This window comes from Mauremys mutica, chromosome 5 (assembly GCF_020497125.1).
Source record: "Mauremys mutica isolate MM-2020 ecotype Southern chromosome 5, ASM2049712v1, whole genome shotgun sequence".
Classification (NCBI taxonomy): domain Eukaryota; kingdom Metazoa; phylum Chordata; order Testudines; family Geoemydidae; genus Mauremys; species Mauremys mutica.
The window spans coordinates 73227075-73245097 of NC_059076.1; the positions used below are offsets into that span (position 1 = coordinate 73227075).

At 39.8% G+C, this 18023-nt stretch overlaps 1 protein-coding gene across 1 annotated transcript in view; it reads right to left on the reverse strand.

Annotated features, from left to right (window-relative positions):
* SH3RF1 (SH3 domain containing ring finger 1) overlaps window positions 1-18023 on the reverse strand; it is a 145238-nt gene that overhangs the window by 71496 nt on the left and 55719 nt on the right. Inside the window, exons 3-4 of the mRNA XM_045019844.1 lie at window positions 1875-2150; window positions 300-395 (exon numbers count right to left, since the gene is read on the reverse strand). Of these exons, the coding sequence (XP_044875779.1) occupies window positions 300-395; window positions 1875-2150 (372 nt within the window). The remainder of the gene's footprint in view (window positions 1-299; window positions 396-1874; window positions 2151-18023) is intronic.

Below are 18023 nucleotides of genomic sequence, written 5' to 3' on the forward strand. Positions count from 1 at the left end.
GACCAGGCGCCTCGCAGGACACACAAGAAGGCAAAGTCCCTGCCTCAAAGGGTTTACAATGTAATATTAAATGTGATATAATGAACAAAGGCAACAAACAATAGGGAGAGAAAATGGTGAGGATCACATTCATTACATTAGCAAGTTTATGAGGTTACTCAGTTTACTCTTATACATATATTGGATTAATATTATATGTTTTAGAATTATCATCAGCATTTACAGTTTTAGAAAGACATATTTCTATTTAAAGTACTTTTCTTATAAGGCTTATTATAGGATGGCACAAATTTACTCACCTCAACATACGAAATGGGAAATATCCCTATCTTGTCAGCCAGCATTCCTTCAGCCCAATTTTCATCTACTCGGCGAATCACAGTCAGCACATCATCCTGTACACACATGAAGTAATTATGTCTCAGCTCAAATTAAGCTATTCATTTAATTTCTCTCCACAACACAAGCATCATCAGACAAAGAGGTACATGAAGAAGAATTCTATAGCAGGAGCTTCATTTTCACAATGTGCACCTGCAGTTTTTGGAATTAAAATAATTTCCAGTAGAGCTTCCTCATCTTGGTTAAGTCCTGCACAGCAGCCCAAGAACTAATCTCAGTCAGTTATTTTGGCTTCTCCTGAACAACAAACTGCCTGCTGTGCCAACTCTAGTGTAGTCCATCAATCCCTGAATTGAATCTCAAACTCTTCTTACTTATAAGCTAGCTTGTTGCCCTCTGTTCCCAGCTGTTGCTTTTCTATTCATGTAAGAACATTAGCAAACTTAGAAAGCATAACTGACATCTCCATTGAAATACAGAGTTTTAGTTTTAAGCATGGTTGCAAAGAAGATGTTATTTGCTCATTAAACTTATTTTGCCCTAGAAACATCATTAACTTACATTTCATTGAAAGACTCAGAAATGCAAGGAAACACTTGCACTGATATAAAATTGAAGATTACAAACAATGCACACACTACTTAAAAATCAAAGCTGCAATGCAATATAATAACTAGGCTTATTATCCTTAGGAACACTAACATTTTGTTCAGTAAAAGCTATTTTCTGTTCACATGTAGTTGCACTGGTCTCGTAAGAAGGAGAGCTGAATATTTAAGGCCTCCTGCTTCTATAGTTTCAGGTGCTCTTTGCATTTTTAATAGTTGAGGGCTGTAAAGACATCTAACTAGTTCACATGTCTGATCTTGTAACATTTTTTGTGCTGCCTGGCAAAATTAATGTACTATAAATTTGTAGGCAACTGAAAAAAACAGTCCCAAGCTATGGTTAAGTGTCTTTTAAGAGTACTCTTCATAATCCTGGTATTCCTATTAAAACTTCACATCATTTCATACCTTCTAAGACAGAAAAATAACTCAAATAGGAACAAACAAAAAAAAGAAATTGACTCTTTTCCAAAAGGCAATTTTTATTCTTATGTAGTGACACAAAGCTCGCTGTTAGTATTAAAAATGTCCTGGGATTAAATGAAAACTTGACAATTAGTATGAACTCTGACAACTAAAAATAAGTGAAAGTTTCCTCTGGACTGGGAATGCTTTAAATTCACAATTCAGACTCTCTCAAATTCAGAATGCATATTAAAGCAGTTAAAAAATATGCGCTTTCAATTTCAATTGTGAAATCCTGAGAAGGGAAACAGTGTCTGGTTTAAATGAGAAAAAGAAGTGGTATATATTGAAGAAATGCCCTGTGAACTTGCATATCCTTGGCTTCTTAACATATCAGAGCTATTGAAGAATGTATAGGGCAAGACTTTTAGAACAGAAACAATATAAGATATTCTAAGTCAATGAATAATTATTCAAACAACATCCTTTCTTTTTTAAGTCATTTCTACATGTTTTTACCTTTGAAAATGGCAAACAGTCTTTGTCTGCTTCCTTGTCTTTCACTTCAAAGTCATAAAGTGCTTTGCACTGAGGCGGAGGTTGAGGTAAAGGTTTAATAATCTGAACGAAGTTGGTAGGAAAAAAGCCATGGAACCCATTGACTTCTCCGTGGTACCAATTTTCATCTACTTGCCGACGTAAAATGATGATGTCACCCTTATTGAATTTAAGATCTCCAGGTTCTTTTCCCTCATAGGTATACAATGCTTTGGCACATGGTAACTGAGGTATACCCTAAAGAAGAAAAATACTAAAATTATTATTTTATCTGTAAATAGGTGTGATAATGCTGTCCAAACATTTGAAAAGTGTTTTGAGATTGATAGATGAAAAGAAATAAATTGTGCTTTATTATATAATATCTACAATAAAACCATGGCCAATTTTCACACTACTGATTCTAACAGAATTTCAGTATGCTAAGTTAAAGAGTTAAATGTTCTAGCATAATGAGTTTGAGTGAAAAATGTAACTTATCCCTCACCAAAAAGTATGGTTAATATACAAATTTTTTTTTGCAAGAATTCAGCACTAAAGCAGCTTGCAGTGAATCAGAGTCATTAACAGCAAGTACTCTGAAGATTAGAAATAATAATGAGTTTTAAAAGACTCACAGAAACATAATTTGGCCAAAATTTTACAAAATAAATAAAGCAAGTATTTTTGTTTGCAGGCAACTAATGTGAATCTGTCCAGCACTAAAGCAGAACATTTAACATTACATTTGTTACCCTGCAGCTGGATTTTCTTCTTCTTCTCTTGGTTGAATTCACACAGCAATTATGAGTTTGATATGTGTTCATTCTATACATTAAGAGTTTTTAAAAGCATGATTTTGTAACAAGACACTTTTTTCAGGGCAAAATCCATTTGAACAGACAAAATCACAAATTCACTGGCATGCATAGTATAATAAAGGATATTTCAGACTTAATTGTATTTCAGCATTATTGAGTTAATGCAAAAAAATGTGGAAAGCCTGCATGCACTTATCTGAAAAAACTGTCACTAACCTGAAGCCACACCAAAATCTTTTTGAATTTCATAGACTTATAGAACTGAAGGGCTGCAAGGGGCCTTGAGAGGTCATCTAATCCTTTCCACTGTGCTGAGGGAGGACCCTGCAGACCTAGACCTGACAGGTGTTTGTTAACCTGTTCTTAAAAACCTCCAATGATGGCAAATGGCAAATATTCCTCTCCTCCCCCCTCTGCCCCCCCACTCAACAGTGGTTGTGCTGAAATCATGTCTTCGTAATTGTAACTGACTCATTAATTTAACATTATTTAATTGATTGCTCAGGATATTGGAGCTATGAATCATATACTATAAAGGCTAATGCAAATTAATCTGCAATCAAACATCTGGCTATGTTTTTTGTATGATGTTCCTTTTCAATGAAACTCAAAGACTTAGTGGACCCAGTTTGTAAGTCAAGTTTCTCAAAAGGTGGTTTCCCACATTGGATAAAATGGATTCTACTCTATACTTTCAAAAAGAACAAAGTTCAATGAACTAAGTTCTTGTTCTCACTAAACAGTCAGCGATTAAGGATAAATGGTTAAACGACTCGGAAGAGTAATAAAGCAAATGCCTTTTCCTTCTGTAACATCTGAAGGATAAAGTCAGAACAATTGATTTTGATTGCACAGCACTATTCCTTTGAGTATAAGATATCAACGGCCCTCCAGGACACTATATCGAGATTCCTCTCATTTGGATGATCTGAGATCCAAGTCACGGCTGAGGCCTTTTTGGCCTTTGCCTTTAACAACCTTTACCAACTGCTGCCTTCCCTCTAAACTCTCAGAGGTTGTTCATCAGACTACAGAGCTCTGAAGATCTGCTGAGACAGAGTTTGCATTTCACTGAGTCTTTCACTTGGCTAAACATGAAAGGAGGGCTTAAGAAGAAAACTCTCTGCAGTCTACCCATACGTTTGCAGCTGACATTTACCCCATCAGCAACAATGAAAACAGTCTTAAATGCATTTTAATTTTTTTTTTAAGATACTGTACCTAATACAGGTTTCTTACGGTTATTGCCTCAGGTTTTTTTAAAATAACAATATCTGAATTTCTATGCTATTGTTTATATTATACAAACTATTTTAATTATTTTTAACCAAGACAGTAAAATGGACATTACATGTACCCAAGCCTTTAAAGCAAAGGGAAAAAAAAGTAATCTAAGACAATACATAAATACAAACAGCAACTTTACGACATCATAAAAAGACTCTTATCATATGCTATTTGCATTTGTTATGTATTGTCTGAGAGAGAGAGATTGATTAAGTATAAAATCTTGAATAGTAAAACCTCTCTGGCAGAGGCTACCTCTCCAACCTCATATGATTTGTCTATAGACCCTACAGGTTCACAGATTTTCCAGTTTCTATTTACCCCATCTTTCTTAAGTCACCTTATCTTTACCTTTACTCTTCGCTACCATTTTAAAATTGATAATTGGCAATTGTATGTTCCTTTCATAACCTTAAAGCAAGCTATACTCAAAACTTTGTCAGTATAATAATTAGAGGTGTGATTTTTATGGCATTTCTATATGGGCAAAATCCCCAGTGTAGGTGCAGTTATAACAATATAAAACTGGTTTTGCCAGTATAGATTGTTTCACTTGGGGAAGCAAAATAAGCCATACTGGCAAAAGCAGTATATTTCTGGTATAAACTGTGTCTACAGTAGGAGGTTTTACCAGTATTGCTATACCAGTACAGCTATGCCAGCAAACCTTTTCTAGCATAGACCCGGCCTTAGTGACTCCTTCCTATCCACACTATCTTGCTCAGGTAAACCTGAAACTTTGTCTCTAGCTCAGGGGTGGGAAAAAATTTTGACCCGAGGGGCACATCTGGGTGGGGAAATTGCATGCAGGGCCATGAATGTAGGGCTGGGGCAGGGGTGCAGGAGTGAGGGGTGTGGGACAGGGTGCGGGACGGAGTGCGGTGTGCAGGAAGGGGCTCAGGGTACAGGAAGGGTGCTGGGTGTAAGAGGGGCCTCAAGGCAAAGGGTTGGGGCGCAAGAGGATGCTGGGTGCGGCGGGGGCTCAGGGCAGGAGGTTGAGGTGCAGGAGAGGGTTGGGGTGTGGGAGGGGCTCAGGGCAGGAGGTTGGGGTACAGGAGGGCTTCAGGGTGCGGGCTCCAGCACGGCGTCGCTTACCTGGAGTGGCTCCACGCTTACCTTAGCGTGCAGTGGGGCTAAGGCTGGCTCCCTGCCTGCCCTGGCCTCACGCTGCTCCCAGAAGCGGCTGCCACCATGTCCCTGCGGCCCCTACGGGGAGAGGGAAGGGCGCAAAGGGCTCTGCGTGCTGCCCTTGCATGCAGGTACCTCCCCCGAAGCTCCCATTGGCCGCAGTTCCCCATTCCTGGCCAATGATCCCCAAACAAAAATTTGGCAAAGAGTGGGGAAAAGTCATGAAAGGTTTGTGAATATTTTCCCCATGTTTTTAACCAGTTCTACAGAAATGTGTAGGAGTCTTAAGGAGTGCAAATTTCTTTGGACACAACTTTTGATTACAGTAACTGTGTTTAACAGAAGAAACTCTATTAGCAAGTACAGAAAAAAATGACTAGAAAATGGAGACTACTTGTCTTCATGAAAAAATAATTGTAAATCAGGTGAGACCTGGTTTGAAGCTCTAGGTTAATTTAATCAAAATTCGTATCTGTATGGCTATTGAAATTCTCAAATGGTACACAACAGTCAGTCATTTGTGGGAAGCCTAGTTTAGAAAAAAGTAGGAGGCAGCATAAGAAATAAACAAATAAAAACCAACCCCATTGGCCAGTTTTTTAAAGGAGCTGAGAGCTCCTGCAGCTCCAATCAAGGAAAACTGTAGCTGACCGCTATCTTTGAAAATCAGGCAATGTTTATTATTATTCAGTTCAGAAAAAGAAAAGTCTCAATGATTGCTGGTTAAAATTTCTGTGTAGGGCTGATGGGATTCTAGTTCCACCTAACCTAATTCTTCAAGGTAAATTATAAAATTTCTCTCTGTTTGTGTTCCTGTATACCACTGCATTTGACAACTTATACCACTATATTTAAATGTAATGCTATTTCTTGGCCGCCATCACCTGACATGGTACAGGGTTACAAAAGTTAAATTCTCTCATCACATGACAGGCGTCAGCATCGATGGATTCCTGTGGCTAGATGACATTACAGAACTGATTGCCACACACACTATCAGTTAACTTGGCTCTTGATAGCATCAGAGGAACTCAATGACATAGGATATCTAGGGGTTCCCTGAGCATAACAGAAGGACAGATTTTCTCCCTGCAGATAAAAGGAACTGATTTCAGAGTCAAGGATGCATTTTAATGGGGGAAATCATGGTCTGAAGTTGTGAGGTCAATTCTCCCTGTCCTGACTTACAGATGTGATATCCGCAGTGTAGCTAGGATATCAGTTTGCCAAACTGTTTGTTCTGTTTGCCTCTGCTGCATCTGGTATGCATGGAAAAGTCTTGCTACTATTTCTCCCTGGCTGGACTCAGACAGGGAATGTCAGTCTAGGGGGTGTGAAGAGGTAGGATCCCATGCCAACATAGCTGTGTTAGCAGAAGCCCCTAACATAGATGCAGTTTTACCAACATTACTGAGTTTTTACTGTTTTGCTCATGGGAGGAGGTTTAATATACTGGTACAAAGCATAGCTTTGCCAGAATAACTGTGCCACACTAGGAGTGCTTTGCTGATATAGCACACTGGTAAAGTGTGCCTAGTGCAGACATAGTCAAAGTTTGCCAAATGCAATTATGAAAAAACCTGTGGCCCAAAGGTGTTTTGGATGTAAAAGTTAGCCATTAAGGATATGAAGGCATCTGAAGGCACTTCAGAATTTGCTACATGAAGGCTTAAGAATCAAACCTCCTATTTCACTAGGAGGGTGGTGAAGCACTGGAATGGGTTACCTAAAGAGGTGGTGGAATCTCCATCCACAGAGGTTTTTAAGGCCCAGCTCGACAAAACCCTGGCTGGGATGATTTAGTTGGGGTTGGACTAGATGGCCTCCTGAGGTCCCTTCCAACCCTGATATTCTATGATTCTAGGTCCATCTATGCAGATGGTAACTACTGATGGCACTGTTCAGTTAATAGGGCAGATGGGCTGATAATATCCATAAACAAAGCAGATTTATTTAATTCTATTTATAGTGGGAGGGTGAGTGGGATAGAGTGGTGTCTTGCCTATTTTACCAAGGTACTCATGGGACCATGGGGTCTGTAGCTTAAAGAAGGATGGCTGATAGGAGGATGCCGCCCCAAGCGGGTGCTTGGCCCGCTGGTGCCTAGAGCCGGCCCTGGATAGGAGAGAAGATGGTGTTTCTGCGCATAGATTTCTTTGGCAGATTACCACTGATAAACTTCATAAAAATGCATTTTGTAAGAAGTGATTTGAAAGAGCTAGAGTTTACTCCATGCATGAAAGGAGACAGAGTAAGTTCCAGGTGTAAGAAAATGTACGGAAAAAGGGCAAAGATCAGAGTGGCAGAAGAAATCAAAGGTGTGGGTAGGGTGGAAGCTTAGGTAGATTCAAGTGAGAAACAGGAGGAGAAGGAAGACATGAGAGGAGATACAACCATGAGCAAACTCTCACAGAGCTTTAAAAAAAAGTTTGAACATGATGCAAAAAGTAAAAGGAAGCCACTGGAAGTCTTTGAACAAGGCAGTGAATTGGTCTGAGTCTTGTGAAAAAAAGGTCTCTTTAGTCTCTCTAACTTGCTGCTGCTGAGAGTGGGGCAAGAGAGGAGGCAGGGAGTAGGGTTGCCAACTTTGCTTGGATGAATTCCTGAAGATTTCATCACATGACATAATCTTTAATTAAAGATTAATCCTTAATTCCTGGAGACTCCAGGACAATCCTGGAGGATTGGCAACCCTAGCAGAGAGGCCTACAGAAGAGGAGGTGGCAGTATTCCAAGGAACACTATCAAGGATGACAGGACAAAATTTTATCTACAGTAGCTTAAGCATTATATATTTTATTTTCCATTGTCTTTGAAAGTTAATTTATTCCCCTCAAAAGCCTGCAACAACCAAAATTAAAGGGATATTGTCAACTTGCAAAAAAAAATTGTTCTTGTCTGAATTTGCTTTTTAAAACCAAACTGTGTTATAAAATAACTGCTGAGATTTCAATAACTTGAAGAAAAGTCTCCTCCATTTCTTTACTGTGGGCAGAGTCATTTTTGCTATTTTATTAATGACCAGTTGCAGTTCCTGCCCCTTACACTAGTATAACAATATTGTGACAGACTGACCATATCCCAAAATATACTGAACAAACTTCACAGAATTAAGATCAGTTATTGATAGGGTCCTACCAAAAATCACAGCCATGAAAAACATGTCACGGATGATGAAATCAGACCTCCTCCTGTGAAATCTAGCTATTGGAGGAGATGGGAGGGCCAGAAATAGGGGTGCCCCAGCCTGGGGCTCCTACTGTGCACCCAGCTCCAGCTGCTAGTCCCCTCCAGCCTGGGATGGCCAGGACTTAGTCTTCCTCTGCACAACTGCTTTCGGGGGGGTAGGGGGGGAAATCAGACCCACCTTCAAGTACCTAGCCCAGCTGCAGGAAGCTCCGGGGCTGCTGCCCAGTCATGGAGCTTCCTGCAACCCCAGCATGTTGCCAGAGGTGGAGGTGGGTCTGATCTCCTCCCCCTTCCAGTCCCCATCCCCGCTGCTGGGAGCACCCTGCTGCCAGAGTAGTTACCTAGAAGCGGGTCTGATCTCTCTGAGTGTGGCCATGCAGGGGAAGCATCTCTGGGAACCTCCTGCAGCTGCAGGAAGCTCCGGGGCTGCTGCCTTCAGAGCCCGGCTCTGAAGGTAGCACAGAAATGAGGGTGGCAATGCCTCGACCCCCCACAATAGCTTTGGAAACCCCCCCGCCCCTGCCAAAAAAAAAAACCAAAAACGCTTTTAGGTCAGGACCCTCATGGTTACAACCCCATGAAATTTCACATGTAAAGATCTAAAAATGTGAAATTGACTAATTTTCAAATCCTATAGGTGAGAAATTAACCAGAATGAACCCTGAATGTGATAGGGCCTTAGCTAATGAGTCAAGTTCAACCTTACTGCATTAGGGTTTATACCTTTGGAGTAGAGTCTATTACAAATACAATTGTATGTGTGTTGTTATGGAATTGTATGTACCTCCTCTAGTAGGGAAGGGGGAATGCAGGATCAGTTATCAGCCACTGAAGCCCCCTGGGGGAGATATGCGTATACTAGTTCAAACTGGATTGTTCAGAGACCCACAAAGACAAGATTTTCGGATACAAAGCCTGAGTTTAGACTGATTCGTGGTCTTCTTCCTGATCCAGCAAATGGACAAGTCCATGGACAGCCACAATCCTTCGGGGAGGATTGCAAGGACATGGCTACTGGGGCCTCTTAAGACTGTGTGCTTGCTCTGAGTTGAAGCTCTGATGAACTGGTAACCATAAAGAAACCCCTAGTGTGGGGTGATGACTGGTAAGCTTATTAGAATAAGTGCAGGTTCTTTTATTGTTTTTAATGTTTTCTCTGTCATGCTTTTTACCTTAAGAATAAAGGAGATGTGCATAGGAAGTGTTGCATGGTAACTTATATCTGTAGCAATCACTCTGTTATCAGTCTCTGAAGAGAAGAGAAGCACATCTGTTTAGGCAGATTGTCTTTGCTGGGAAATACACAGTAAAAGCAGGAAACTGTTCAGCTGGGAGATACCCTAGTCAGAAAGAAGAGAGATTTGTGTCTCCACCCAGGAGAAGCAACAGTTGGGGAGCTGGAAGCCTGAGAGTGGGTCCCCTTGCTGGATCACTGAGGGAAAATACAGGTGCAGCTGCCCTTAGCTGTGACAAACATTGCTCACAAAATCACTGATCTTGGGGGTAAGGGGGTATATGTAAGTTCTTTGCCAGGCCGCCAGGTTAAGAGGGGGTTAACTAGAAAAATAGAAGGAAAGCTCTTGCTAATTCTAGTTTGGGATCCAGGAACATGCCTTTTTCTGGGACCCATGCCTGACACTGGGAGTTACAGGAGCTTGGTAGTGATACTCAGGGAAGTCCCAGTCTTTCCTCACGAGACATCTGCATGGAGACATGGCTGTGGGGTGGGATTGTCTTCATTCCCTTGGAGTCCTCTTGGAACAAAGTTAACATTACAGTGATGTACAGAGCTAGAAAAACCCACTTGCCTATTGTGGAGAGGAAAAGTTGCAAATTTTAGCTCTCCTTACTTTATACATAAATTTACATACTCTATGCACACAGAATAAATGACACGCTCTATTTGATATTTACTATTTCTTGTTCTTTGAACTCCCTATGCTTCAAAGTGAGAGACTGCTTGAAATAAAATTTTGTTTGAACACATTTTATGGTATTCTACTTCAAGCAGCTGGTTGGCCTTTTAAAAAGGCAACTAATTCTGACTGAATTACGTATTTCCCCTCAAATATACATTCCTGTGCACTCATTATAACAAAAGAATAGATGAACACAGAAGAGTGTTATACTGATGTTTTTTCCTTGTGCAGAAAGTTCAAATTTGCACCTTACACAAAGGTCAGCCAGGCTGTAAAACCATTACTTCATTTCTAGGCTAAGATAATCCGTCTGTGGGAAGCTGCTAAAGCAGACTCAGATCTGGTACTGTATATTGAAACAGTATACTACATTGCAGTCATTCTAATAAATCTTTCTTGCACTACTCAAAAGGGCATAACTGAGCCTGGGGATATTAGTGTGTGAGAACACAACTTAACTGTATAGGGCTCAGAGCATGCCATGGGCTCCTCATGTCTGATATGTCATATGAGATGACGACAACTCAGCCATCACTATCCTGTAACACTTTCAAAGCGTAGCCTTTTTAATAATCAGTTTTTAAGAGGAAAAGGTTTGTTAATTTTATGCAAGAAGGCAAAAACACTACTTTAAAAAAATCAGAAGTTTGGATTAACAAAATGAATGATCAGCAAAAAAATGCTTTCTTGACCTCCAGGAAGGATTGTCAAAATACTTCCAAGTAAAAAACCTGATTGATAGCCCATTAATTTATTAAAATCCAAATAGTAATCTTGATTAAATACATTAATATTACAATACTCCACTACCTCAACTTGTAGTAACTTGCATCTCTTCACCATTCTCTCAGTAAAGTAATACTTCCTTTAAACCAGATTCTGTTCATCTTATGTTGATTAGTACCTTACTCCATGAACAATTCCAGTGATTTCAACGTACCACTCAACCCCATTAAGGCTGGCAGAATCTAGCTTTTATATTTTTCTTAAATATGTTGCCTATTTCTGGCCTGTCCAATAGTCTCAACTGGATCATGATGTTTATGTTTTACCATAACAGTTAGTTCAAAATACTTCAGTCATGTCACTTAATTTTTCTCATCTTTGTAATGCTGTAGCACAGGTCTTAGCAGGGGAGATGTGCAGAGTGGGTAGATAAAGCAGAGGTAGGTACTGCAGAACACATCTGAACAGAAGTGTTACAAAACTTTTCTTACTTCCTTTCAAATTTTACTTGTTTCCAAATAAGATTTTCAGTGTCACATCTGAACAAGGGTAAAAAGTGATGTGAAAAAGGAAGCTTACATTCAAGAGAAGGGCTTGTTGTCTGTTCCTGTTATAGAAAAATCACAAAAGCTTAGTTCCTGAGACAGCCTGCTCAGTTTGCACTGCTTACATAAATACTGATCCTACAGTTCATTTCAATTCCTGACATTTTTTGTAACTGGCTAATTATGTAAACAGAAGAGATCCACACTGCCACCAAAACTAGAAGCTATTTTAACTACAGTTAAACAGTTTTTCACCAGCTATGTTTGTAGTACTCCTGAAAGAAGATGAATTTTTAAAAAGAACAAACAATTAGTATGCAGTTCTAACACAGATTAAATTTCTCTGTTTACAGATACTTTCATCTGGGATTTTCTTCTTTGATTAGACAGACAGCCTCATACTGCACTTAAATAGCCACAAAATAGTAGACATTAATTATAATATGGTATTTCAGTCTTTCAACATCATCTGGACAAGTACTTCCTCCTTTACACAAACAAGTTCTCTCACTGCAGAAGGCAGTTCTTGTCATTTTTAGCATTTTGTCAGACAAGTTCTCCTAAAGGTTTTCCTTTCCCCCTTCACCTTGTGCCAGCAAAGAGTTCGATGTTCTCTTCATAAAATAAATTACATCTGAAATATAGGTCACTGTTGCATTCAGAAGCTCCAAAATTATATTTACCAATCTGTACACTCTGTTCAAGAAATATTTAATACATTTTTATTCTCAAACTGTACACAGAAATAAGGATGAAGGGGGCAACTCTCTTCTTCTTGGCTGTGACCAAGGCACAAATGAGACACTGAACTGGAGAATCAACTAAAAGCATCATTTTTCCTGTTGCAATAGGCAGTTAAAATATGATCCATCACACTTAATCTGTATTAACTTGTTCACAAAGCCAGATGTACTTATATTTTCTTGTACTTGTTCATACAACAGAAAAAAGTTTGTAACCCTAACAAATGACACTTGAGTGCTGTAGGTTCTGGTCAAGCGCAGCATGATGAAATGGTTTAATTAACAGTCTGTTTTTTCTTGGAAAAGGTTATTACAGCTTGTGCGTAACTATGAAACAAAGAGAGAAACAGGTTACTCACCCTAATAGAGTCTTTTACCCTTTCAAAGGTGTTCCCTTAGCACTGAATGTCCTCTTAAGATGAAACATGATTGAACATACTTTGGGTACACACTCCTGTAGCCAGGGTGGTTTGGTCAAACAAAAACTTGTAGTGCGATTTAGAAGGGACCCTCCTCAGCACTGGAGACTGATAGATCTAGGAGAGGTGTTGACTGAGGAGTCTGGAAGTACACTGTCAATTACAAGGGGGACATTCTGGAGCATTCAAATATTACTTATGATTGCCCAAATTTGTTCCTTTTGAATGGTGTGCATTTACCTATATTGGTTACAGTATTTAACTTACTCATATTATTTGATTTCAGTAATAGCAGAAGGCTGGGTGCGTGGTGGGATGCCAATCAAACAGCTCCTGGTGAATGCTGATTTTGAAGAATGGAAATTTAATTGCTGTTTGAGTTTGGACAGAAGGTAGGGAGAGGTACTTCTCTCTCAGAACTGTGGGATTCGGTGTAGAGTGGGGATTGAAAGACTCACTAGCAGAGATGGCCTGGAATGTATCTCCATCTTGATGCTGATGGAATAGGGCTTTTGGTTCAAACTGCATGTCGTTTCCTGGGTGGCCAGATAGCATCGCTATCTGGATAGCTCTTTTGACATGGGTGTCTGCCAATCAGAACAGACTGTGGCTCATGATAAGGTGGAGCAGCTACAGTCACAATTTTCTGCAAAAACTCTTTCCCACCTTCATTTGTTTACATTGTTTTTTATTTATTAAAGTTATGACCTTTGTGCCATAAACTTTTTTTTTGGGGTGGGGGAGGAGAATTCCCTGGACCATATAAACAGATATCACCCCTTACCCCCCGTTTGCTTGCTGGAAGGATGTATAGTGAGTTCATTAGCTTTCCTAAAAGGTATGGTCCTAAAAATGTTAATATTTCAGGATGCACAGAGCATACTCAATATGCTTGTGTTTATATGGCCCATTAGTAAGTCTTTACTCATTCAGAGTTTTAGATTAATCTCGAAATGTAGTGATAATCTGACAATTTTAAGAAAAAATGGAACTGTGAAGTTTCAATATTACAAAGAACTTGTAACATCTAAGAAAGCTTTTCCATCCACATGACTAATTAAAATATTTTGTATTTAGATATTTAATTTTACAGAAGGCTGAAAAATAGAACATCCCAGTGCGCTCAACACTTTCTGTGAAGCAATAAAATGTTTCTCACTAGAAGTAAGTGAACTCTGAAACTTTAAGAAAAGGTACCATCACTGTATTCAGACCTGTTCTAAAACCTGTTCTTGTCAGATAATGAAATGGCTTGAATAAAATGACTTATGACTAGAATGAACTAAGGACTAGAAAATTTTCTGAAGGAAACATTCTGACCCTGCATTGGAAGGAAGATGCCCAAACAGATTTTGTGCACCTTTAATTTTTCTGACTACTCTTCATAAATTCTATAAATTCTCATTGACAAATTCTAGCATTTGCACCTTTTGCCTTTGAATTTTCTAGGAAGCAGAGGATTAATTATCATTCTGACATTAATAGTGAGTGGACAGAACAGAATTTGTTTGAGAAAAACCACTTGTTTGAAGTACTGATTTCTAATTTGGAAAAAAAGTATTTAATTCTACTACCCACCTGTGATGCAAGACAATGAGAGACTGAAGCTAATACAGGTTAAGGACTAAAAGTTGAAGGCTCTTTATCCTCCTCTCTGAACTACTGATTCTACCAAAGTTTTTGGGATCTCCCTCAAAAACAGAACTGAGCAGTGCTACCTTAAACTCCTCTAAGTTTAAGATTTACCCATGAGTTGTGCCAATACCATCATAGACATGAACTCTACCTCATGAGAAAGTACCCCTTGGTCCATGCCTGTGACCAGGACTCCTAAATGGGCTTAAGCTCCACATCCTATTTTAGTACCTCTCTTCAGAGCAAGAAAGCTTGTTTATTTCTGAACTGGCTGTGTGAATTTCCTCAAAATAGTAAAAGATCAAATGGATTTTAATTAAAAACAAGATTTATTAGAAAAAAGAATATTATATTAAAATAAAAATAGATAAGGTAAATTGGGTAACAGCTTTATCTAAATAAAACACAAATTTATAAATCAGTACTTTAATCAAGTATGCACTTAGATCTAAGAATGCAGATGGTAATCTAAGTCCCTAAGAAGCGACAAAGAGTCCTGTGGCACCTTATAGACTAACAGACGTATTGGAGCATAAGCTTTCGTGGATGAATACCCACATGCGCTCTGTCGCTTTTTACAGATCCAGACTAAGACGGCTACCCCTCTGATACTTAAGTCCCTAAGGTGCTTTTGCCATCTCTCCTGAACACTGCAGCCTCTCAGAAGCCCAGCTCTACTGTCAATGGCTCACTTTTCCCTCTTGCAGTTTCTCCCCTCCTTGTTTTACTTTGAGTATCTTTCAAGTCAAAGGTGTGACTTTGCCCATTAGCATTCCAGAGGTAAAAAAAATATTCTTTGTAATTAGCATACTAACAAAAGGTATTTACACTATTTTGGGAGGGGATATAATCCACTTATCCATAACTATGGACTGTTCTAACATTATTCAGTATTATATAAAAAATTTCTTGAGTGTTGTCAATCTCCTGTATACTTTACAGAGTTTAAGGCAAGGAAGGACCATTAGATCATCTAATCTGTATATGACAAGCCATTAAATCTCACCCAGTTTACCCCCACCCCTTCCTGAATCCAGTAACTTGCATTTGGCTAAAGAATCTCTTCCAGAAAGACACCCAGTCTTGATATGAAGACTGCACCACTTCCCTTTGCAGTTTGAGCCAATGGTTAAACAGCCTCACTGTTAAAAATAGCAAAGAATCCTGTGGCACCTTATAGACTAACAGACGTTTTGCAGCACGAGCTTTCGTGGCTGAATACCCACTTCTTCGGATGCAAGACGTGGGTATTCACCCACGAAAGCTCATGCTGCAAAACGTCTGTTAGTCTATAAGGTGCCACAGGATTCTTTGCTGCTTCTACAGAACCAGACTAACACGGCTACCCCTCTGATACTGTTAAAAATGTCCTTTATTGCTGAATTGAATGTGTCTGGCTTCACTTTCTAGCCACTGGTTCTTGTCACGCATTTCTCTGCTAAAGTGGAGAGCCTGTTATAACTCAGTATTTACATTCTATGAAGGTATTAATTCATTGTAAGTGAGTCACTCCTCAATCTTCTTTTTGATATGATTAATGAGTTCTTTATATCTCTCACTGTAAGGCATTTTCTCCAGCCCTTAAATAATTTTGGGGGCTCTTCTGTGTACCCTCTCCAGTTTTTCAATGTCCTTTTTAAAATGTGAACACCAGAACTAGATGCAGTATTCCAGCCTCAGTCTTACCAGTGCCATGCACAGAGATAATGGCTAGTGAAGGAGAAATAGAGCTCAGGAACAGGTTTGCAGAGTTGGAAAATGAAGAAGGGGCATGGCAGGTGGTCACTGAAGGTGAGAGGGCAAGGAAGAAGAGAAGAGCAGCTAGTCCTATAGGAAGAGGGGAAGAGTCAATGGAGATAACACCACCAACTATGAGCCCCAGGAGGATACGGGATGGGTTGCGGAGGATTGTAAGGGAGAATAGGAATTGAGAGGATTTTCAGCCAGACAGAACAGGGGATAGACTGGAGAATCGCACCATCACGAGGAAAAGGCAAGTCTACGTGATTGGGGACTCCTTACTAAGAAGAACAGACAGGCCTGTAACCAGAACTGATCCAGAGAAGAGAAGGGTGTGCTGTCTGCCGGGTGCTAAGATACAGGATGTGGACCTGAGGCTGAAGAGGATCCTAACGGGAGCAGGAAAGAATCCAGATTGTCCTTCCTGTGGGAACAAATGATACAGCTACATTCTCACTGGAACGTAACAAGGGAGACTATGCTAGGCTGGGGAAGATGCTTAAGAAGATCGAGGCTCAAGTGATCTTGAGTGCGATTCTGCCTGTTCCTAGAGAAGGACAACAGAGGTGTGACAAGATTATGATGATCAACAGATGGCTCAGGCAGTTTAACCATTGGCTGAGAACGGCGAACCGTGGCCACAGGGAGCTGAGGAGCTCCATGCCTGCAGACATTCCAAGTAAACAAAACGTCCCGACCTGCCAGTGGCGTACCCTGACGGGCCAGGAGCCAAAGTTTGACAACTCCTGAAATATAGTGTCGCCTTATGAAAGGGTCATACAGTTTTTGCGATTTTTACCTAACCATCTTGGGGGATCAGATTATAAATGAACGGGCTAATGAACGAGTATATATGGTAGTTAAGGACATTGAGGTCAATGGTAATTGGGATAAAATACAACATGATTTTACAAAAGGTAGATCATGCCAAACCAACCTGATCGCCTTCTTTGAGAAGGTAACAGATTTTTTAGACAAAGGAAACGCAGTGGATCTAATTTACCTCAATTCCAGTAAGGCATTTGATATGGTTCCACATATGGGGAATTATTAGCTTACTTGGAAAAGATGGGAATCAATATGAAAATCTAAAGATGGATAAGGAACTGGTTAAAGGGGAGACTACAACGGGTCATACTGAAAGGCGAACTGTCAGGCTGGAGGGAGGTCACTAGTGGAGTTCCTCGTGGATCGGTTTTGGGACCAATCTTATTTAATCTTTTTATTACTGACCTCAGCACAAAAAGTGGGAATGTGCTAATAAAGTTTGCGGATGACACAAAGCTGGGAGGTATTGCCAATACAGAGAAGGATCAGGATATCATACAGGAAGATCTGGATGACCTTGTAAATTGGAGTAATACTAGTAGGATGAAATTTAATAGTGAAAAGTGCAGTGTCATGCACTGAGGGATTAAGAACAAGAATTTTTGTTATAAGCTGGGGACGCATCAGTTGGAAGTAACAGAGAAGGAAAAGGATCTCAGAGTATTGGTTGATCACAGGATGACTATGAGCCGCCAATGTGATATGGCCGTGAAAAAAGTTAATGCAGTCTTGGGATGCATCAGGCGAGGTATTTCCAGTAGAGATAAGGAGGTGTTAGTACCATTATACAAGGCACTGGTGAGACCTCATCTGGAATACTGTGTGCAGTTCTGGTCTCCCATGTTTAAGAAGGATGGAATCTAACTGGAACAGGTACAGAGAAGGGCTACTAGGATGATCCGTGGAATGGAAAACCTGTCTTATGAAAGGAGACTCAAAGAGCTTGGCTTGTTTAGCCTAACCCAAAGAAGGCTGAGGGGAGATATGATTGCTCTCTATAAATATATCAGAGGAATAAATACCAGGGAGGGAGAGGAATTATTTAAGCTTAGTACCAATATGGACACAAGAACAAATGGATATAAACTGGCCATCAGGAAGTTTAGACTTGAAATTAGACAAAGGTTTCTAACCATCAGAGGAGTGAAGTT